Below are 23,763 nucleotides of genomic sequence, written 5' to 3'. Positions count from 1 at the left end.
TCTCAGTACCCTGGTAATCCCCATAGAGAATGGAGGCCTGGATACGCAGGCCACCCGTCAGAGCGTCGCGGTAGCATGCGCAAGCGATCCCGTGGCGCTCCTCGTTATGACGGAAAGGGTACCGCTGGTTTTTTAGTGGGTGGCTTATATAGTATAGTTGTTTTCTTAAAAATGTGCAAGCACATGAAAAATATTCATATTGAAGAAAAAAACAGCACTTTTGATAAGAACAACATTAGGAACATGGTAAAAACTATTTTGGAACATACTACATAAAAATAATTTAAATATAAAAAGAAAAACCATAATATAAATAAGCTTAATTTAATAGGTTTTTACATCTTAAGAGATTGCTGATATAAAGTATGTTCCTTAAACTATGCTTTAATATAATTGTACAGATTAATAAGTCTTACCATACCATTTTTTTATAAAATAAATTTATTTTGTGTAAAAACACTGAATAAAGCCTAAATCACAATTGAAAAAGTTTTTATACATAAACTGAAAGTTTGCTGTAATAAATTATAATACATCTCTTATTAACATATGAATATTAAGAACTATTGTTTGTAAAGTTAAACTGTAAGTTCATGCATTTCTAAGAGCGCAGGTCAAATAAATATTTATTTGTAAGAGATGTCACATCTCAAAGTCACCCTCATATCAGTCTGTTCCAAAATATTTCTGTCCAAAGTGGTTTGGAGCTACGGGATGGAGTTCTGACGTAAGTATTTTCATCTTCGGTACATAGTCAACGACGGCCTGAGCTGCTGCAGGGGTGCAAAAGAGATTGGAGAGTATTATACGTTCTTCTTTCACGCCATGCTGTGTAAGAACATTCACTGCCTGCAAATAAGTATTATATAAATACACTAAATAAATGATGTCTAGAAAGTTTTATGTTAATAATATTATTAAAAACATAAGCAGATCAATCACAAATTACAAAATTAAAGTTTTTTTTTTTATGTATGTATAATTTAATGTTTCTCATAAACAGGGAAAACAGATAAGCATAAAAATCAATAAATAGAAAATGTATAATAGGGGTATAAAAATAATAATTCACAATGATTCGATAATTATTCCATATAATTAATACGATAATCAATTTTTTTCATATAAATTGTGCCCAAAACCAAGACAAGTCTTGTAACTATTTTAATCACGCACATATCATAAAAGGATAAGGAAATACGTAACCTTTTTAAAACATTCAATCTAATTCTTTTTATTATATCCATATTACTAAAAATATTAGTATTTCTGTCTACCTGTCTAATTGTGTATACATAATACAGTAACATCTGTATAGAATTATATACATGATTAGCATAGTGGTGGAGGGCCCGGGTGGTACAAAATATACGAATTCATACTATACAAATTAAATGTTTAGGTCACTTAAATAATTAAAACCATTAACACCAGAGTACAAACCTGTTTGACAGTGTTGCCGGTGGACATAATAGGATACATCAATAGTACCTGTCTTCGAGCAATATCCTCAGGGAACTTTGCATATACAACATGTGCTTCGTGTGTGTCATTGTCACTCTCTACTAGAATTTTACCTATGCGTATAGATCGGCAACAATCTCGCAAGCCCTTGAACATGAAATATATAAGAAATTAGTTAGTTACTTATATCAGAAATTAAGAGAGTTAATACTGCACTAATTAGTTTTATTTTTTATCAATGAACAAAATCCACGCATGATTACAGTATCTTGAAAATTTCTTCTATTGCACCAGTTTTAGATTTTCTTATTGCTTAAGGTAATCATGTTAAAATAAAATATTTAGTGATGAATTTGTAATTTGCCATTACAGTTTAAATATATAGGGTATCCAATAGGATTAAAAGCTGTTTAATTTGTGCATACATGGATTTGTAGACTAATTCAGTGGAGTTATATTTTCTTGAATAAATATATATTTAAAGATATAATTTATACACACCTGCTCCATAGCCTCTCCAGATCTAACAATTGATACTCCACAATTTCCAGATCCATATTTTAAGCCCTTATATAAAGCTCCTGTTGGCGTAATAACTTCACAATCAGTGAATGGCAACTTATTCAAACTCTCTTCGATAACAAGTCTAATCAGACGATCTGCATAGAACTTGAAATCACTTCGAGTTGTGTTCCTAATGATAATTATAAATGTTATTAATTGCATATATAGCCCATTATTATTTAAATAATACAGAAAAATAAAGAATCAACAGCATCTTATTTGTGATAAAACTAATTTATATATATTTTGTTTAGGTAAACAAAATACAGCACCTACTCAATTATTTATTTCAACGTAATGATTGAAGAAAAGGTAAGGTAACAATCTTTTTATTTTTAATGATTTATTACGCAAATTTCTAAAACTATTTAATAAGTATTATAACCTTACTTGTCTCGAAGTATGGTCTGTAGTTCCTTTATGTTGTCATTAGAAGGCAATAGCATCAGGTTGTCTCCAAATTGCTCCTTTATATCATTCGCATCCCATTGGCGAATATCATTATCAATTAATTCCATTTTTTGCGTATAAAACAATATGTAAAATGTACAATAAACAATATAAATTTTTCAGCTAAACCTAGGTAGGTACACTTTTCTGAAAATTTACTGACAAGTGACAAGCATATTATGTCAATTGACTCTATTGTCAATTTCGAAAGACAGCAACAGCTGATAGAAAATGTAAAGTAGGTACCTAAAACATACACATTTTCAGGAGTGTTCGAGGATTTACAGTAGAATTTTCACAATCTTCTACTAATTAATTAGCCGATAATACTTTCTTAATAATAGATTAGCTTGTTATAAATGAGAGTTTGCATATTACTTTTTCCAATGTCTAATCTTCTTTACCAAAGGATTTTAAATAAATAGATTAAATTAAAAATCAAAAGATATTTTATTTCCTGAAGAGTTCCCAGTGCCAGGGAGGATCAATAATTTAAAAAGTATTCAATAATAAAATAAAGATAACGTTATATAATATTAAATTACCGGGAATCATTTTTATATACAAGTGTGTATTTTTTAGTATAACATAAACAAATATACATCCCCAGCGATTTACATTTTTATACTAAGTCATGTAGTTAAAAATTAAGTAATGAAGGGAAAAGAGGTCTTCGCCCAGCAGTGGGACATTCACAGGCTGTTACGAGTACAATATTAAGTAATGTAATCTTTTTTGGCATGTTGCCATGGTTGAATCGTATAATCTCGATAGTTTCTCATATCATTATGCTATTTTAAGCTGGTTATGTTTAAATTATGTAGGTACTTTAGAGTTTAGATGAATAAATCACCTTTTTTTCTATTTCTACAGATGTTAACCTATGATAATGACAATTTGAGAACCAATTAAATTTTTTGATCGTATTTAGTTTTTGAAAATAATCAATATACAACTTGATTTTAAAAGGTATATTCAATATTATTAAGTACTTATCATACGTATGCTATTTATTGTTTGCAACAATTTAACAGTCTTTTACCATTTAATTTAAATATCAAAAATAGGTAATACTACTTAGTGGTACGGATTTGGGCAAGTCCGTTTGGTAGGTAGGAGTAAATAGTACTAAGGTTGCGGTTTGAAGGGTTAGTGCGCCATTCTCACTACAGGCACAACGGACATAACTTCTGCTCAGGCTTAGCGGCGCATTGGCGTAATACGTAAAAATGATTAATATTTTTTGTAGCGCCATTATCTAGGCGGTGGTGACTACTTACCATCAGTCGCTTGTCAGCCTACCTATTAAAAAACATAGTAAAATAAAACAAAATATTGTTAAAGAATGCTTTATTTGCCCAGAAATACAAATTAATTATTGCAAGAATAATTCCACTTTCGGTTTTATACTACTTTCTTTGATTGTATGTACATACATCTACATCAGATCCACTTCGATTGTAATCACAAAACATTTTCGCAAAAATATATTTTAAAATATCTTCTTGAAATATGGAACCGTTGTTGCTAAGTCGTTTTTATACTTTCCTTGTTACAAGAAAATTACAATTAATATAAATAAATGCTAAGTATCGATTTAAAAAATTTGTGTTTCATATTTCTTGAGTCGAATTTTAATATAAAAACAACATGTCGAATGAAGGTAAAAAAGTTTATAAATTAATTTCCATTCGTTATTATTCTTACGATTTTTGTATTATATTTATATTTAGAAAGAAAAACAAGCACCAATGAATATATTTATTTATAAGCGCTAGGCGAGGTGAGGTGTGAAAAATAATAAACTTAAAAGTAAAACCAATAAGAAAAAAAAAAAGACATTTGTAATGATAACAAATACTTATTATAATTTTACAGATAATATTACAAATTTTATAAAGGACCAATATTTACACGCCTAATATTTTTCTGAAAATAATATAAAGACACCGATTACATCATGGGGTTGCCTTTAACGATTTTAAATTATAAACATAATATGATATCCCATTTTTAAAATACCCAGTGCGAATATGTTATTTCCCTCGTGATAATAATGACATAAATTCGAATGATAATTTATATATGTAATGAAAAAAGAATTTTATGGAAACGGTATAAAGTCTGTAAAGGGCATTTATCAAAATAAAAAAATCAACTGACTACCGACACTATTCTTACATTATCTATATATTAGTCGAATTGACCTTGACCTAGAACCTATGCTAATTCTGCACACCTTTGTTATGTTACAAGCGGACAAATAGGTACTTCTAACATCCTAAAATGTTTTAAGACGATAACGTTGATTTTTATTTTTGCAATTAGTATATCAACCATTCTCTTGTTGTTTGCGTTATCTTAAGTTCCACAAATATGGCCTCATTTGAACCCAGGTTTCTTTGAACTATTCAATTCTTCACATCACTATAGTTATATTTAACAGTTTTGTACATTATATGAGACATTTGAATAATTTTTAACAAATATTTAAATAAATGATAATTTTTAATAAACATTTTCTATAAAATATCCGTACTAATACCGATAATTTCAACACATTGCGAAATAGCAATGTGCTTAGCGACAGACATTTTATCCCTTTTTTAATTGTCACAGATAAAATTTGAAAAGTTCGTTTGTCTATGCTCATCTTATTCCCGCCAATTTGACCTTATGTCAAAATCGCATTGAAATTCTTTTGTCTCCGTTATTATTCTACTTTAACGCAAAGTATTAACTATCGAGGTTATTTTCACACGGTAAAGGGAGCTTATTAGGTAAATAACCTAAACTTTGTACATCATAATTGGGCACATTACATCGAGCGATACATTGTCACGAGCCATGTATAGGAATTATTTAGCTAACCTATAACTTTTATTACTTCCCGTTAACCATTCTATTTACAATATGCCAGCTTACGAAAATGTTATTAACTAGTAAAGGTGTTGATTTCATATATAAAAAAAAACAAGCTGTACTTTAACCGTCAATATAACATTAATAGCGCTTAATTAACTAGCTGAAATTATATCTGTATATTACACTTTGTGCACTTGTTTGACAAGCGTTAGCAAAGTATTAAAACTAAAACGTCGAGACCAATCACCAATGTAATCGATTTGATAAATAATTTATAAAATCTAATATTCAATGCCTCAGGAAACGGTGAGAGGTCCTTCTGAACAAACCACGACCATTGGTCATATCAAGCTGAAAACCACGATTCTTATCTGTACAGGTCGTAATATTACCCTTTACAAATAAATTACATTAAAAATCACTATTTTTTAAGTAATAAATACGATAACAACAAAGGAGTTACATGCCTCTACTTCGGTTGCTATGCCACAGATTACATAGAACTATAAATGAAATAATTTTATCTATTTTTTTTTTCACATCAATGTATAACGTAAAAAGATTTTTTAATGTAACTCCAATCTAATTTATGTAAATATTTTTTTTTTTATTAAAAATCTTTTTTTTAGTGACTTTCATTACAGATTTCACTATTGTAAAAATTTGGCTACATAAAAAAGGACTATTTATAAATTAACACTTAATACAATATTTATAAACGTTCACGGTACCTGTATTATCTGTGCTCATAGAACTGAAGTAGAAACTCGAAAGCGCCAAGGGCGAGTCGTCACCAAGCATAAGAGATCTAAGCCAATGTCATCCCAGCGGAAACAGCTTAGCATGGAATGTAACACGTGACGACTCGCCTTAAGCTAACGACACCGATTTTAAACAATTTCTGATTATTCTAAGTCGAATAAACTTGTGCTGAATTTAATAAAGACGAAAAATATTCTTGAAAATAATAGATTTATCAAAAAAGTTTTCTTAAAACTTAAAATGTCACTAAATAGACACTATATTTTCCGTTTTTTTTTGTGACACAGCGTTACTACCTAACAATTCACGAACATGCAAAGTTTGTTGGTATAAAATGCATTAAATATGCTGCTCCATGTTACATACATACAGACTATGTGCCCAGCTTTTGTATAAATCTTGTGCAAGAAACAATTTAAATAAACAAATCGATGATGAGCAACGTTTTTAGGGTTTCATATCCTGTTCCATATGTAGACTATTCCAATCGAAGAAGGAAACAAAAGTAATATTTATATATTCCATGCAATTTGCTAATAACATTAACAGCCTGTTAATGTCCCTTTTTGGGGAGAAGGTTTAGAGCTTATTCCACCACGCTGCTCCAATGCGGGTTGGTAGAATACACATGTGACATAATTTCAATGAAATTAGACGCATGCAGGTTTCCTCACGATGTTTTCCATCACCGTCAAGCACGAGATGAATTATAATTACAAATTAAGCACATGAAAATTCAGTGGTGCTTGCCCGGGTTTGAACCCACGATCATCGGTTAAGATTCACGCGTTCTAACCACTAGGCCATCTCGGCTGTTTGCTAATAGCTCTGCTATATTTATTACTAAAAACATTATTCGATTAATATATATTCATTTATGTTACAGCACTATTTATGTGTATCCACTTTAATTATATTTCCAAATTTCTGGTAACATATTCGATGACATTCAAAACGACATTATTTAACAACGCGATATCATAATGAATATAATAGAATATTCAAGAACACGACGTCAATTCAATGTCAAAGTTATCTGTTTATCTTCACTTTGCCTACGATTGAAAAAGGCTATAGTGCGCGATGAAAGCGATAAATATTATAAAGTAAATAGAAATTGTACACAAATTAATCAGCAACATATTGCTACAACATACGATTATTACACAACAGGTCAAATCTCACGAACTATGGCATGGTCACGTGGTTGTTATGTGTTTATGACCATGTTATGTGTTTTTTAACATGCATCACGTAAATGCTAGGTGTCGTTTATGTATTACTAAGTAATTAATGTTTGCATAGATAATGTTTTCAATAAAAAATAGTATCCGTTCCGATAATTATAATCAACACATTAGTTCGCACGTATGTAATTAGCGAGTGTTCATAAATATTTAACGATATTGAATTTTCATAATAGGTTGCTTAATCGATCGTATCATCATTGATTTAAACGAATTAAGGCACTAAGCGACCAATGTCACGCTTAACCGACTCACGCGCATTCGACACGCACATATATATTTTTTTTTCAATGAAATGTATAAGACGACAAAATAATTGACATGTTATTTGGATTAAATTTCTGTTGGATAACGTCCAGAATGAGGTTTAGACAAATGAACAAACCTGAATCTGAAATCTGAAATACTTAACTATTTAAAAAAGCCAACGTTGGAATTATGGTCTAATTCAACAGTCTCAAACGATATTACCAATTTTCTTTCGTTAATGCACGTAAAGCTCGTAGGTAGCTTTTTTTCAACCTAATCCACATCTACTACGCACAAGATTTTTATCAAAAGCTATGTTTATTGTACCGTTCAAATCGAGAAATTGTTTAATCGGTGGCCGCTGATAACCTGTACAATGTTAAATATCACAGGACCGACTAGTGTACCAAGCCGTTTCTCTGTCTCGGGTACCCGTTGTATTCAACCTTCTTCGTCGGTGCGATCTCTGGGAGGGGTTCGGTTTTGGCTTTCTTCCCGCGTTTCGGGGACAGATAGGCTTTGTAGAAGAATTGAGAGAATAGAACAGCGTAGGAGAAGTACATTGCCATTGATAGTTTGATGTTAATTTGGCTGATGTGGCACGAGTGGGGCGGCACGGTGGTGGTGTAGTTGTGAGCCCAGATGTTGATCGCGCAGCCGACTATCATCTGCGTTAGTTGGAGCACTGTGATGGTCATGGCTAGCATCTTCGGCGGGTATTTACCCATACTGACGAGAGCGTAGTACGAGTACATCACACTGAAACAAAAAAAAACCTATTAAGATGAAACAAAAAAAAAACCTAATAATACAATTCATTTACAAATTAATAAAATATGTACGAATGGTTCTTACTTAATGTTTATCTCCTAAAAATCATTTTAAAAGTAACAAGGCCTCTCTGTAAGGTGAATGTACACTTACACTCGCATTAAATAATACTTTGAAATATAAGATCGATAATATTCGAGGTCCCTTTAGCTGCTTGTAAATCGAAAGAAAATAACATTTTATGTCATAAAAAATATGTAATTATAATAGACCAGTTCTTTTTCATGCGTGCAAAAAAGCCGTGTTTTTTCCGATACATATGTCCGTATGTTGAAATCAAAACAACAAAAAAACTCTCTTTTAATATAACAAGAATTATTCACTTTATATAATTAAATAAAATTACACGAGAGTCATAAAGCTATATTTATTGCATATCAACGAATCTGTACTACTGTATCCGGCAGATACCAAATTATAAATCTCAAAAAAGATTACTTTTTCATTCTAGTATCGTGGTAACATCTAAAAAGTTTATATAGATTTAAGCTTCACGATGAATTTTAACTATAGGGTTTATAAATTAATCGTACAATTTAAAATAATAATTCCTACAAAATCTGAACGATGTTTAATTAAAAATGAATGTTCTAAGTAAATTCAAATAGAAATTCAACGTAAAATGTATAAAATCTTCAGCGAGCTATACGAAATATTTATATTAGTGAGTAATATATACATATGTATTACGTAACGTCTATAATAATTATAACATTGTATAATACTGTATACTTTGATGCATTTGACATTGTGCAAGGTCGTTTCATTCAAGCATTAAAAATTTATCGTTAAAATTATTACACAGAGGCAGTCTTACGTCCTAAAAAGGACAGCTTTTATATAGACGTGAAGACAATCGTGCAAATCGCATATAGCGTTATTGTGAAGAGATTGGTTTTATCTAAATTTAACGAGTTTAATAAGATATTACCTACGGAATAATCAACTATGAGCTGTACTTTCTTTCTTATCAACATATGTATCTTTTATTTTGCAACTGATTAAATATTAATGTTAGTGTTTACTCCGGCAATGTCACCTAATTGACCCTGTCACGTTCTAAGCTGAATTTGAACCTCTCGACAGGACAGGAGCACCTTGAGGGAGAATGATACTCGAAATTGTCTCGCATGGGCTTAATTCGCTATTCACGTATGAGACTTAATCAGCTCTACTGTTTACGACAAGGTTGTACGTGGATCCAAAAAACACATTGCAGTTGTCAGACAACAAACACATTAATGGCCTGTGATGTTATATGTCGTGTCCAAAACTACATAACGCCGTGTATTATACTTATCATGTAATATAATGTCCAGTATTCTATGAGAAAATTATACCTGAAGTTATGCAACTATACGAGTTAGTAAATAAGAAAATAATATTTACCTGTGAACACAGTAATTCATGACGACGAACCAGCGGGCGGATGACGTGTACTCAGTGAAAGAGAACCAGGTGTACAGCAGCACAGTGATGTGGTGATACCAGTGGAGGAAGATGAGCGGCTTCTTGCGGAGCACAATGAAGACTGTGTCGCCCAGCTCGGGTAGCTTGGACAGAACGAACATCCATGTCCAGAAACCTGACACTTTATCTTGTTCTATGAAACTGAAAATAAAAAGAAAAAAATATTATATTTTATTTGGTTTTTATTTAATAAGTATGTCACTAAATTTAACACTTAGTTATTGCTTGTGTAAAATTTACAATAAATTTTTTTTATAATTTAATTTTAGATTACGCAAATTTTCGCAGATTACGAATATTTTACTCTAACAATCGATTTTAATACTAACAATCGAATTTATACCTTTTTTTTTATTTGAAATGAATTTTATTTACGTAGCATATATATATAGAGTTAGCAAATAGAATTCTTGTCATTTGTCATATATAAAGTGTGCAACTTTTACGTTGTGAATTCATACCTACAATAAAACCTTTTTTTCTATGAGAGCAATTTATTTCCGCATAACAGTGATGAATATAAAATCGGAGAATTTTACGTTAAAAATAATTTGTATTTAAATGGAACTCGAAACTTAAGAACTATGAGAACTTCCATTGTACAGAAAAATATCGCAAAACTTGCTTCTCTACAATAACAACTAAGTACGTCGTTCTTTATAAAGAAATGCTATTATTTCTTTCTAGTCTATAATATATTTAATTTTTAAATAAATAACACAATATTATATATAATATTTCATTCGAGTTCATTTTTCATCGTCATATTTAAGTAATCAGGTAAGTAAAAAAAAGAGTACCTCAAGACGACGTTAAGAACTTGTTTTTTACTTCACCGTTAATTCCACAAACGTTAGTGCCCTAAATAGTAGTTATATAAACGTAAATACAAACATATCTTATCTAATAGTACCATTTAAGACTGATCAGATCATAGCAAACAGAATAAATGGATACAGCAATTCATTCTAAGTATCTATAAGCTATCTTGTCTAGAATATATCGTATTATTTGTATTAACTAGATTATATACATTTTACTATTGTTCGAAAACAATAAATTATTAAGATTGCGTGAGTCGCGATGATTAAACGCATCAAATACAATGCAATTTTTTTTCGCACACTTTTTATATTAAAATTGTCATTGTTTATTTAAAGTGGTAATTGCATACTTGTAATATAGGAGCTCTTGATACCGCCGATCATTCTAATTTTAATTTTTGGTTGTGTTTAAGTTTTACTTAATATTGAATATTAGAGATAATAACAAAAGCTTTTTCTTACAAAATTACTAGACAAAAGTGTCAAACATATATGAATTTACGCGAAAAATTACGTGAACGTACGTCATCCGACTGACCAATAGACGATAGAAAGTGGTGTGTTGCATAACGACGGAACTACAAAAACTCAACGGGCAACATCAAGCAAGATACGTTTAACACGTTTACAGCAGCGATGAATGAAAGAAAAATATGCTTCGGATCACAAAACGCGCTAGACGTACTTAAGTATAGTTAATTTTGTATGCGTATTGCATATTGGTACCAAAAATATTTTGCTCTGAGTAAGAAACAGACTAATACAGTTTATTATTTTATCATAGAAATGTACGTAAATTCTTAATAATTCAACAATTCAATATATTTAAACATAGATTTATAAAATAACAAAACATTCTTTATAAAAATAAATTCAATTTAAATCGCATTATAAAAAATAACTATTTACAAAATAAGATTAATGATCCGCTGCAGTGAGAAGATTACCGAATGCTGCCAAAACTATGACCTACAAATACATACACGTCACATACACCGCTTTCAGTGCAAAGTTTAAATTTGCAATCCATTTGAAACACGAATATATCCGCATATATTTAAGAGTATGGTTAAACGGGTCGGTATTCTCAATTCGACTTTGACCGTGACCGAGTAGTCTCCACGTTCTGGAAATAATGTTCAATCGATAAAAGACAATAATATCGGGATGAAGAACTTTTTCAATTAATGTAATATCAGTTTGAGACTGTTATATTATCTAGTATTATATTATGCAACACCTTATTATTTGTCTTTTAGTGAGTGTACTAAGGTCTCACGTCACGTAGTCTGATAACAATCCAAATATTCGAGGAGTATTAGGGATTTAGGTCTTCAACCGTATTACGTCGATATTCCCAGGGATTGTATTAGAATGAGTTTATCTGTAGACAATAGTGTAGAATAATAATAATAATAATAATAAATAACTTTATTCACCAAAAAGAAAAAAAGACAAAAAAATTAAGGTACATAACCATAAAAAAAAGAGTTAACAATATCATAATTTGGTGAAAAGGTCGTAGTCTCAGCTAGGCTGCTTTTCAGTCTACGCCTTGTACATATGCTGCCAACACAAACGCTACATTCATTGCAGTGAAAGGTAAAAGGAGATAAAATTACTTAAATAATAAAAGTTAATACAATTTATAACACGCACAATAGGCTAAAATAAAAGAAAACATGCAAGCATTACTAAAACAGTGAGGTCTTTTTTTTATAATTTTTTTTTTATAATACGAAAAAAGATATTAACATGATTAAGATTCAGCAACAATACTGCTCCGAAGCCGCGTAGCTCAAAAGGGCGTACATCAAAGTTAATTTCAAGAAAATGAGTCTTGTCTGATATGGAGTTATATATCGATATTTCCCATTAATAGTAAAAAAATATAACAAACGTGTGCAATACTACGATGTAATGCTATAAGTACACATTTATGGTTTTTCTAGTTCAAAATGTCAATAACGAATAAGATATATTACAAAGTTAAAAGATAGAGTTTGATTTACTGATCCCGATTGTAATTATAAGTCATTTTTGTCAAAAATATCATTTACGACCATCATTCATATGACAGCAGAGTAGCATTCGGATATTGGGTTGAGTAAAACAAAAAATATATAAAATATAAAACTTGATACCTAAAATAACAACACTACAAATAAAAACAAGAACAAAAAAATATATATTGCTTTATCCGATCTGTACCGGATTATTCTACTTTGGAACGGATTTAACAACTTTTTTATCCCAAAGGATCAATCAACAATGAGTCTTAATGTTTAGGTTGTTAGGCCTAGATCGAATCTACGAGCTCCTGAAAGGAATACTAATAGCGTAGATATTATACCAGCAATTTGGAAAAGTTTTTACCAAGTGAACATTACAATTTCACCCGAGTTTCAAAACGAAATTAAATTAAAGACGGGATTCTTTAAGAAAACAAAACTGTATAAAAAATGTATAAATTAAAACGCATTATTATAGTTTTTTTTTTATTCATTATAGTAGGAAACACGAGCACGAAGACCGCAAAAACACAAACGTAATTAAAATAATTGAAGATGTGACTAACGTAACTATTATATTTTATTATTAACATAGTTTCAAATCGAAATAGGAAAAATACGCGTATACACTCGAGCTGTAACACAATAAAGCTGTAAACGTTAAACGAGTAAAACGTGGCTTTGAATTGTACAAATATTTGATCAGCACTACACAAGTTTGCGAGTGATTTATTTACTCGTTCACGTAAACCCGTCGAATTATTTATAATCTGACCCTCAAGGGCGACTTCGGTTTCACGTGAATCATATTGATTTGCCAATATAAGATTCAGACGCGTTCATAAGTATATAGGCTATAGCTGTGATATAGTTTTTACCCGGCTGCGGTCAATTTCGGCCACGTTGGTCAATCTCAAGAGAGATTAGCCAGTTGGCATAGTTATGCAGGATATATTGTAGTGCACCATTGTGTGCGCAAACACAGGTGCACTCTCTATTCCCTGTCGTAATCCGATGGGACGGCAATCCGACAGGACCAGAAAGAGTTCAGGCGTAGGCCAACGGCATTACGTGTTTTCCGAGGCATGGGATTGTACACATTTCCAACTTCCATACTGAGAATTTTCTGACAGAAAAACCCAATAACTTTTTATTAGCCCGACCTGGGAATTGAACCCAAGTCTTCTGGGTCTGCGGCCTTACATCAAGCCACTAGAACAACGAGACAGTTGGTACCACATAATGGTACATTGTAAAACTAGTTGTGCTAAATAAACTGCACTAAAATATATAATCTTATGTTCAAAACCTTACAAACAAGCACTTACATAAATTGTTCATAAGCATAGTGCTATCATTTAGACAGTTGACGCTTACATCAAGCGACAAATTTCTTAAATGTCAAGTCTTTAACTTCCTTCGACAATGGGTTAAAACGGTACATAGTGCGATTCTGTAAGAACTCACTTCATTGCTCACCCGTGAAATATTGACAATCAATTAATTGCGATGTACTATTTTGATACGTGTATGCTTGAAATGTTACGATTATTATGGTCAACGTAGCATATCATTTTCTGACATTTCACGACCATTTTCTGCGGTGAGTTTCGAGTTTGTTCTTACAGAATAGCCCTAAACATGCTCGTATCTTTGTGTACAGCGTACGATATTATGCGTCTTTAACTTCACCTTGTAACGTGTATTCATTTCATATTATTAAAATAACGTTTAAACTTTGAGCAGTTTTTATACACTACCCAAAAAATAATATAAAAAATACGATACCATAATAATTACAAATGTTTTTGCCAAAAACAATGACGCACATATACATGTTTTAATCTAATAAAATACATTTTATTTCATAATAATAAGACACGATATGAGATACGAGATAAATACATATATGTAATGCCGTAACAATCTTCGATGGCTTTTTTCATTTGAATATTTTATATATACGACTACTGCTAATTATTTTGTACATGGATGTAATCAAACTTATGTTATAACGAGGTAAGTTCTGTCCGTTTTCTTCTTAATTCCTATTGATATGAAACTATCATATTATTTTAATTTATAGTTTCCGGATGTATAAAGGTTATATAGTATGTTACTGTGTAGCTTATTTTGAAATATAGCTTATATGCCGTATAGACAGAGAAATTTGCCGGTCAGGGTGCTTTTGAAGAGCACGTTGCCAAAAAACTATACGCAAACGTTATGTAAGAGATTTGTAGGTTATTAAAATGAAAACAAAAAAAATGATGACCGCACATATCTGTATTTCTAATCAAATATATAACATATAAACTTGAAACACTATGTAGATAAGCCTTTTACACATTACAGTTCAAAACTGTAGTTCTAGAAATATTACCAGATATTTAAATAAGTAACAGCCTGTGAATGTCCCACTGCTGGGCTAGGGCCTCTCCTTTTTAGGAAGGGTTGGTGGAATACACATATGGGAGAATTTTAGTGAAATTAGACACATGCAGGTTTCCTCACGATGTTTTCCTTCACCGTCAAGCGCGAAATGAATTATAAACACAAATTAAGCACATGAAAATTCAAGGGCGCTTGCCCGGGTTCGAATCCAAGATTATTGATTAAAATTCACGCGTTCTAACCACTAGGTCATCTCAATTTTTTTAATATTTAAGGAATCCCATAAAAATATTATTAAATACGACTCATTACGGAACTACCGAACTGATAACCCGTGTATATGAAACCCTTTTCTAAAACAGCATGCTTTGAATAGTAACAAGAAACTCATAGCAGTAATAATTAATATTATTTAGAAAAAAAAAAACATAGTACGTAGAGGTATGTCATTACGATTGTTATATGTTTTCATATCAATATGTATATTGTAGGAATTATAATTAACACATCATAAAAATATATTATATAAGAAACATTCTAAAAAGATCGCAAAATGTCACTGACCATTAAAAGTAAGAGATAATTGTATCACGTTAACGATAATGATAAACTTTTGGTCATTTATAATGAAGACATTTGACCCAGGTTGTACTAAACATATTTTAAATGAAATAAATTATATTTTTATTGCTTAATATTATAAGCATTCAATATCATAGAGATAGATAAAAATATATATATAAATGTAATATTTAATCTATTGTTATATATTTCTTTTTCAACAATCGCTACTGCTAATTCGATTAAAATATAACTACAATAAATAAAGCCGAGATGGCCCTGTGGTAAGAACGCGTGAATCTTAACCGATGATCGTTGGTTCAAACCCGGGCAAGCACCACTGAATTTTCATGTGCTTAATTTGTGATTATAATTCATCTCGTGCTTTACGGTGAAGGAAAACATCGTGAGGTAACCTGCATGTGTCTAATTTCACTGAAGTTCTGCCACATGTGAATTCTACCAACCCGCATTGGAGCAGCGTGGTGGAATAAGCTCCAAACCTTCTCCTCAAAAAGAGGAGAGGAGGCCTTTAGCCCAGCAGTGGAACATTCACAGGCTGTTACGGTTACGGTACAATAAATATTCGGATAATGTGGTTCATTTGGCGTACATTTTATGAGTACATTGAGATTTAATTAAGGTAGACAGAGACTCGTATAAAATAATCTCCTTTGGTTTCCAAAGTTGGTAAAAATACAAGAACTGAAAATTTCGCATCGCCGTTAAAACACACGTACTTTGATAAACATTGTACGACAATTATTATTTAATTAATTAATATTCTGACGTAAATTAAAATTAACTTACTTCTGATAATATTAATAAAATTGCTCTAAATAGTTAACACACTTAAACGTATGGTGATTACTCTATAACCGTGAATAAAACATATCCTCTTTAAATTTATCGATAACGCGTTCACGCTACATAGGAATGCTACAGTAATTATTAAAAAAAAACATTAAATAATTCGATTGTGACAATCGAATTTCCATACGTTCCAATTACGCGGAAGTTTGGAGATAAATTATATTATAACTCAATACAGCGACGACTCATGTTATAATAGTTTTCGCTCGAAGCTTCGCTCGAGTGTTGGTATAAAAAAGTAACTGGTGAGCAGGTAGGTATAAAAAAGTAACCTATGCCTTTTCTTGGGATTCAAGATTGCTTCATACCAAATTTAATCAATATCTGATTACCAGTGTAACAAACATCTTACAAAATATTGCATATTATTTTTGATAATTAAACTAGGAGATAATTGTATCTGATAAGACAATGATCTGACTGAAAATGATCATCGCGTTCAACGTCTTGAAGATCTACGGTTTGGATACACACACCACTGTATAATTTACTGATTTTTCACATTATAATTTCTTTATTGGGAATGAAACGATCGCCTCCAGGCCATTTCAAATAAAAAAAATATAATTATAAAAATTAGATATTAAAAAGCTGAGTTTCTTTCGTCGGTTCTTCTTAGGTCTGAGGTGGGTATTTTCGAGCCGGTGGTAAATTTATGACATAATTAAATGTAACGATTCTATTAATATATATATTAACTAATGAAGATTCTATTGAATAAAGATTTTTGAATTTGACTTAATATTTTGGTAATATCTAGAAATTAATCCGTTAATCGGTATGTAAATTTTAAAAAGGCAGACCAGAGAAGCTATTTATTATGTTATTAAATTAACCCCAAATATATATCACAACCATAATACGATAATTATAAATCCTATAATATGATAATTTATTGCCTATTCAAACACACGTCTGGGAAAACGTGATCGAAATTTAGTCGGCGAATAATATGACATACAGGTTTATTTTGGCGTATCGAAGATTTCCTATCCAAGTGCCAAAACCAACATCCGTTCTTATACTATGTGAACTTGCACTTGTGAGGTAAAAATTGACGTTTCGACTATAAATGAAATGAAACCTTATTCGAATCAAATTATTGAAAATAAAATCAATATTCTTTATATTAGCGAGTGATTGCAGCTAGCGTAAAGTCAACCGTCAACTGTAAGCATGCTCATTGTCAGCATCAGTGTGGACAAAGAGAAAAAGTGTATTTTTCGTTCACACTATGTGTACGTTGATCTGCTGGTTGACGAGCGGTTCTGCGAAGTAGCCAAGCACAAAGAAGGTCAAATATTTATGGAAAAGCAGTAAACAGCGTAACGTTCTCTGACAGTCGGTGCAGATTGAGTTGGGTGTGAACGCTCGCTTTTTATTAAAATGCGATCAGCTCCTAAAAGATCCACTGCTCGAAAAAGGCCGCCTCTCCGTAAAGAAATTTAAGTGTGGGTTGATATATGTGGGATAGATAGATGCGTGGCAGAATATTATTTGCGAATATTTAAATAATAAAATAAAATATTTTTATTATATTCACAAATTGATAAACAAACATTATTTTGAATCGTCGTCGACGTTTGCATCATAGTAATATTATAAGAAATTAAAAATGGTTTTTCCAAGCTTACGTAAAGAGTTTAAGCTACAGACGTGTAGCGTAGGTAGTCGTTTAATTTTGTAAGTTATTTAGTTAAATCCTAAATGTAAATAATTCTTATTTAAATATGCATTAAAAACGCGGAAAAACAATTTAAATAGTTTTTGTAATATGTTACGCATGCTTGCTTGTTTACGCATTGCGTACGTAGAATAAAAGCCTTCAATATACAGTTCAGTATAAAAAAATATTTAAATCGAATACAAAAAACGTACAAAGTTACAGAAAGTATGTAAAAGTCCCAACAGCTCAAATGTGTAAATATTCAACGGAAAGTCGGAAATTTTTACTATTTTTACTTTAAATATAAGGCAAAAATAATTTATTAATGAATAAAAATATATTTTAAAAAATGGGTTTCAGTGTTTATAAAATAGTAAAACCATTACAATTAACTTTATTATTAATACGTTTAAGAAGATACTCTAATTCAATTCAAATTTTCCTCAGATTGCAAACACAGAAAAGCTTTAATACGTTAACACAAACTGTATGATTAACAACGAACAATATTATATTGAATTTTCTTTTAAAATTTAAACACAGTATATTATCAAAGACATAAAATACAAAAATAAAATTGCGCCGCAAACGATATTTCCACTCAACAAAGTGCCGCTGAAACTTAAAAGACAAAACACAAGAGCCCTTCGCAAACCTCTCTTGATTCGCGAGGGTCAAGTCTTGATAAGAGACGTACCAGAGACTGGCTGAGTTTTAAATTTTCACACCCACTCTTCTAAGATTTTTTGGACGGACGCAAGATTGACGGAAATGGGTCATCTGATAGTAAGTGGTCACCACCACCCAACCCTAAACATTGACACTAAGAAACATTAACCATCCCCACCCAGACACCCACACCTTGGGAAATAAGTTGTTTTGTCCCTTATGCCTGTAGTTAAACTCAACTTTCAGTCCAAATCAATACTAAGTATAACTGATTGCCGGTGGAATACGTGATGAGTGGGTGGTACCTACCCAGCCGGGTTTGCACAAAACCCTCAAGTAAATAATAAATGTTAGCCTATTGATTTTGATTTATAGAACTTGTTTAAGCTATAGAAGGAGAAATACGTGTTCAACAAGAAATAATTCATGAACTCTTTTCAATATGCATCAAATGAAAATAAATTAGACTTTTTAGGAAGATATATCAAATTATATACACGAGAGACTTCATGAATTAGCTGATTGGCTAATATAAAGCATGGCTTAATTTCCACCTAACTTTCTACCCTCGATCATTGTACACGTTGTTTAAATTAAATAAAATTAAAATTCATAAATATTTATGAAAAAAATCAGTCTACTTCAATGATTCAATTGCAGTTAGATGAAACGATGACAAATAGGTCGCTATGAAAATGAGGTCGTGTAATTTATCTAGTTCGGTACGCCGTGGCGTGAACACATGTAAACGAAGAAGGTCGATACAAGATACAATTGATACAGAAAAGTGTACATTACTAAAATATATTTTAAATACGTGAAAGTTCATGTTCGTATAAAAGATAATTTAAAAAAAACCGGGTCGGGTTTTTTTTTTATGAAGGATATGTAAAGTTACAAATATACGATAATAATAATTTATTTTAATAAACTGTTGAGCTGTGAAAATTTACATTGTTTTGTTTATTTAATCGCACTCGTACTAAACACGTCTGTGTCGACATTTTCTTTATAGCATTTAACAATAATTGCGTTTTTACTCAGTTTACAATGCAGTATCCCATTTTTTGTAAAACAATGTAATAACTAATAATTAACATTACATAAACAATATAGTTTTTTTTTTATTTTTAAATATTATAAAATACAGAAAGATAATATCAAGCCTGTCTTACTTGCCGTACGGAGTATTTGACGAAGTTCTTCATAAGTTTAATTGTAGTTGATCAAGAATCTAATGTCTTGAAAATTTAAAGAAACAAAATGGATTAAAAACTGTTATTGAATCCATTTTCGTTAATTCCATTTGATTGAAAGTCTTCAAGCATTTTAAAACGGCATCGGTTTAGCAATTGCGCGACTAGAATCGACTTGTATAGAGGCGGTTTAAGCGTAGCGTGGCAATCGCAATTTTCGCAATATTGTTGTTTTCTTTTCCTTAACATAGCATGTTTAACATGGAATAATTAATATTTGTATTGCGATAATAAATAGATTTGTATACTATCATCGGTTTTTCTCGGTAGAGTCGACAGCGAACGAATCATAAATCATGTTAAAGTGTTGATATTGTAAAATGTCTATTATAAGAGCAAGAGAACCTGCTACATAATAATAAGATACCGCTTTACTTAAAAACGTCATTTAGGGAGTCATTAGTTAAACAATGCTGCGTCCTTTTTTCGAATATCAAATTAATAATGACAGATAGAGAGGAATCAGTGATTAACTAAACAACCGCTAAGCAATATTTATATGTAAGGCTGATCATTATTATTTATTATATTGAATTAATATTATTAAATGTGAAATTGTTCTACTTATGAATAACTATTCCAACGTAGAATTACCGGAAACGTTTTTGTGAAATTATGTAGACGTTATGTTATGTTACGTTTCTTGAATAATTAATTTTACGAATATATGTTTTGTTTCTGTTCTAGCCGTCTGCGTAAGTAAAATGTTAAGCAAATCTTTGAAGATCTACATTTGTATGTTTTAACTATGCTTATAATAAAATTAAATAATGTTATATGTACATGTCTGTGACTACTCTAGATAGAGCAGAATAGAGTATGCTTGGTTGTACACTGAACGAGTGAAAGTTAAATACAATTATAAACAAAAAATCAAAATAATAATATGTATCTTATATGCGATCTTCCAGCCAACTTTTGGATACAGGACATTATAAAATAAATGTAATCCACAGATGTACATACTATAAAACAAGTATTCTTATTCAGTAACAGCCTGTTAATGTGCCACTTCTGGGCTAAGGCCTCCTCTCCCTTTTGAGGAGATGGTTTGGAGCTTATTCCACCACGCTACTCCAATGCGGGTTGGTAGAATATACATGTGGCACAATTTCGATGAAATTAGACACATGCAGGTTACCTCACGATGTTTTCCTTCACCGTCAAGCACGAGATGAATTATAAACACAAATTAAGCACATGAACATTCAGTGGTGCTTGCCCGGGTTTGAACCCACGATCATCGGTAAGGATTCACGCTTTCTAACCACTAGGCCATCTCGGCTTCTTACTCATCGATAATAAATAGTTACTGAAGCAATGGTAGGGATTCAACAATTATTACAGCGCGACGATAAATACTATTGCTTAGTAGTGTCACGTCCTGCTTATTTGATTTGCTTGTTTATACTACATTATTAGTAAACATCGCTATTTACACAAATTATAATAAAATATTATTTTACCTTGTAGTGTTTATTACTTTTCTTTACTATTTTGCTTTCTGCCTTATGCTAAGCTATTCAGAATACTTATCTTATAATATTTTTTTTATTATTTTGTAAGAGCCATAGAAAAGTAAGGTGTTGTAATATGACAATGTATATGAAAACGAAGTAAAGATGATATAAATTGATAGCTTTGTTTGTTAAGTTTGCAAGTATTCGTACCGACGAAGACCGTTTTTTAAATATATTTTTTTAATTAAATGTTTTTTTTATATGAGGTTATCCCTCATATAAAAAAAAAAACATTTTTAATTATTAATGTTTTGAAAAAAAATCTATACATAAGGCATTAAGTGATCAAATGTCAAATATTATTTTTTAAGTACAAACTCAATTTTAACCGCAGAATACTTCCGTGAAATATTACACTGGCCTCCAAAAAAATCGACCCACCTACATTTTTTGTAAAAAAGCTATCGTATGGTTTTAAACTACCACATATTTATATTTTTAAGATTGATAATGAAAAAATGCAATTGTAGGATTGTACAAAAACAGAAATAGTGCGCAAAAAATAGGTTTTTAGGTAAATATGTGACAAAACACGAAAACACAAAATTTTACGCAATTTTATTTTTTTGTGTACAAAACGATTATGCCGTTTGTTTTTAAATTTGGGTGCCTAAATCTTACTTTAATAGGGAGTGTTTCCTCCTCTTGACCTAATCACTGCCTGCATACGCCTATTAAGTGACCTGATTAGCTTTTTAATGTCTTCCTGTGGGGTCCGTTGCCATTCTTCAGTTAGGGCAGCTTCCAGTTGATTCAGGGTTTCTGGAATTGGATTTCGTGCTCGAACCGTACGTTTTAGCTGGTCCCAGAGGTGCTCTATCGGGTTTAAGTCCGGACTATTGGCTGGCCACTGCATAACTGGAATTTCGACTTCCCTGAGATAGTCTTTAACAATTCTAGCGACGTGAGGTCGTGCGTTGTCGTGCATAAGTTGGAAATTATCCCCAATATATCCAGCGTAAGGCATCACATGAGGCTCCAGAATGTCCGTTATGTAAGTTTCAGCATTAACAGCACGATTACGGAAAAAACCAGCTCTGTGCGTCCCGTCAAAGAAATACCTCCCCAAAACATTGTAGAGCCTCCACCAAATCGGACTGTTTCTCGAATGCAACACTAAGAGTAGCGTTCTCCTGGCCTTCGCATGACATTACGTCGTCCATCAGAGCCTACTAGAGACATTCGGCTTTCATCACTGAACAATACTGTCTCCCATTGGTCCAGTGTCCAATCGACGTGCTGCCTAGCAAATTGTAGTCTTGCTTGTCGATGGGATGCTGTGAGTTTTGGTCCTGTTGCTGGCTTGTGAGGGGTTAAGTTTTGCTCTCGAAGTCTTCTTCTTACAGTATTTTCACTCACAGACACCCCACGACTTTCTCGGAGTCTACCTTGAACGTCAACAGCCGAAAGATGTCGGTTTCTTAAAGACGTCAAACCAATAAAACGGTCATCGGTCGGGTTCGTGACACGCCCCCTGCCAGATCCTGGTCTCCGGCGATACTCCCCAGTCTCCAAGTAGCGTTTGTACACTCTTCGCACCGCTGAACGACTTAATTTTAGTGTTCTAGCCACATTTCGCTGACTTAACCCCTCATGAATAAGAGCTACGACTTGAGCAGCTTCTGCTTCAGTAGTATCCATTTTTTTATGTTTAAACTTATTAAAGTTATTGTTTCAACAAAGTTTCATACACTTAATCAATAATAAACATCGAACCGAGATGACTCCGCGTTAAGAACTGGAAATAAACTAACCATGCACTTTGTGCACAAAGTAACGTTTTCTTATCAATACTTTAAAAATATTCCAAATATCCTCAATAACACTTACAACTCCTCCAAATCAATATCAAGTGGGTAATAAAATGTTAAATGTATGTCCCATAAGTAAAACAATCCACCTAGGTCGTCGCATAGTTAAGATAACAACTTTGTAAGTAAAAAAATACGGGTGGGTCGATTTTTTTGGCGGCCAGTGTAGAAAGAGATTTGTTACATAGAATATAATTATAATGACATTAATTCAACAAATAGCGTATAACTAAGTCAGTTTTCAATATTTTACAGGTAAAAAGGAAATGAATTCT

At 31.6% G+C, this 23,763-nt stretch overlaps 2 protein-coding genes across 2 annotated transcripts in view; both read right to left on the bottom strand.

The window, feature by feature from the left end:
* Positions 1-357: 357 nt before the first annotated feature.
* On the bottom strand, positions 358-2,692 carry LOC126768712 (uracil phosphoribosyltransferase homolog). Its single transcript, XM_050486983.1, has 4 exons — positions 2,419-2,692; positions 1,966-2,158; positions 1,444-1,611; positions 358-849 (listed from the first exon to the last, which is right to left on the bottom strand). Exons 1-4 carry the CDS (start codon positions 2,544-2,546, stop codon positions 667-669), a joined length of 672 nt encoding a protein of 223 aa, XP_050342940.1. The 5' UTR covers positions 2,547-2,692; the 3' UTR covers positions 358-666.
* A 1,121-nt stretch (positions 2,693-3,813) lies between these two features.
* Positions 3,814-23,763, bottom strand: part of LOC126768695 (elongation of very long chain fatty acids protein 6) — a 38,565-nt gene continuing 18,615 nt past the window's right edge. The window contains exons 3-4 of the mRNA XM_050486959.1: positions 9,822-10,043; positions 3,814-8,360 (exon numbers count right to left, since the gene is read on the bottom strand). Of these exons, the coding sequence (XP_050342916.1) occupies positions 8,000-8,360; positions 9,822-10,043 (583 nt within the window). The 3' untranslated portion in view covers positions 3,814-7,999. The remainder of the gene's footprint in view (positions 8,361-9,821; positions 10,044-23,763) is intronic.

This window comes from Nymphalis io, chromosome 5 (assembly GCF_905147045.1).
Source record: "Nymphalis io chromosome 5, ilAglIoxx1.1, whole genome shotgun sequence".
In the NCBI taxonomy this organism is placed as follows: Eukaryota; Metazoa; Arthropoda; class Insecta; order Lepidoptera; family Nymphalidae; genus Nymphalis; species Nymphalis io.
The sequence above is the reverse complement of the archived record's forward strand: the minus strand, read 5'-3'. Positions and strand labels throughout refer to the sequence as shown.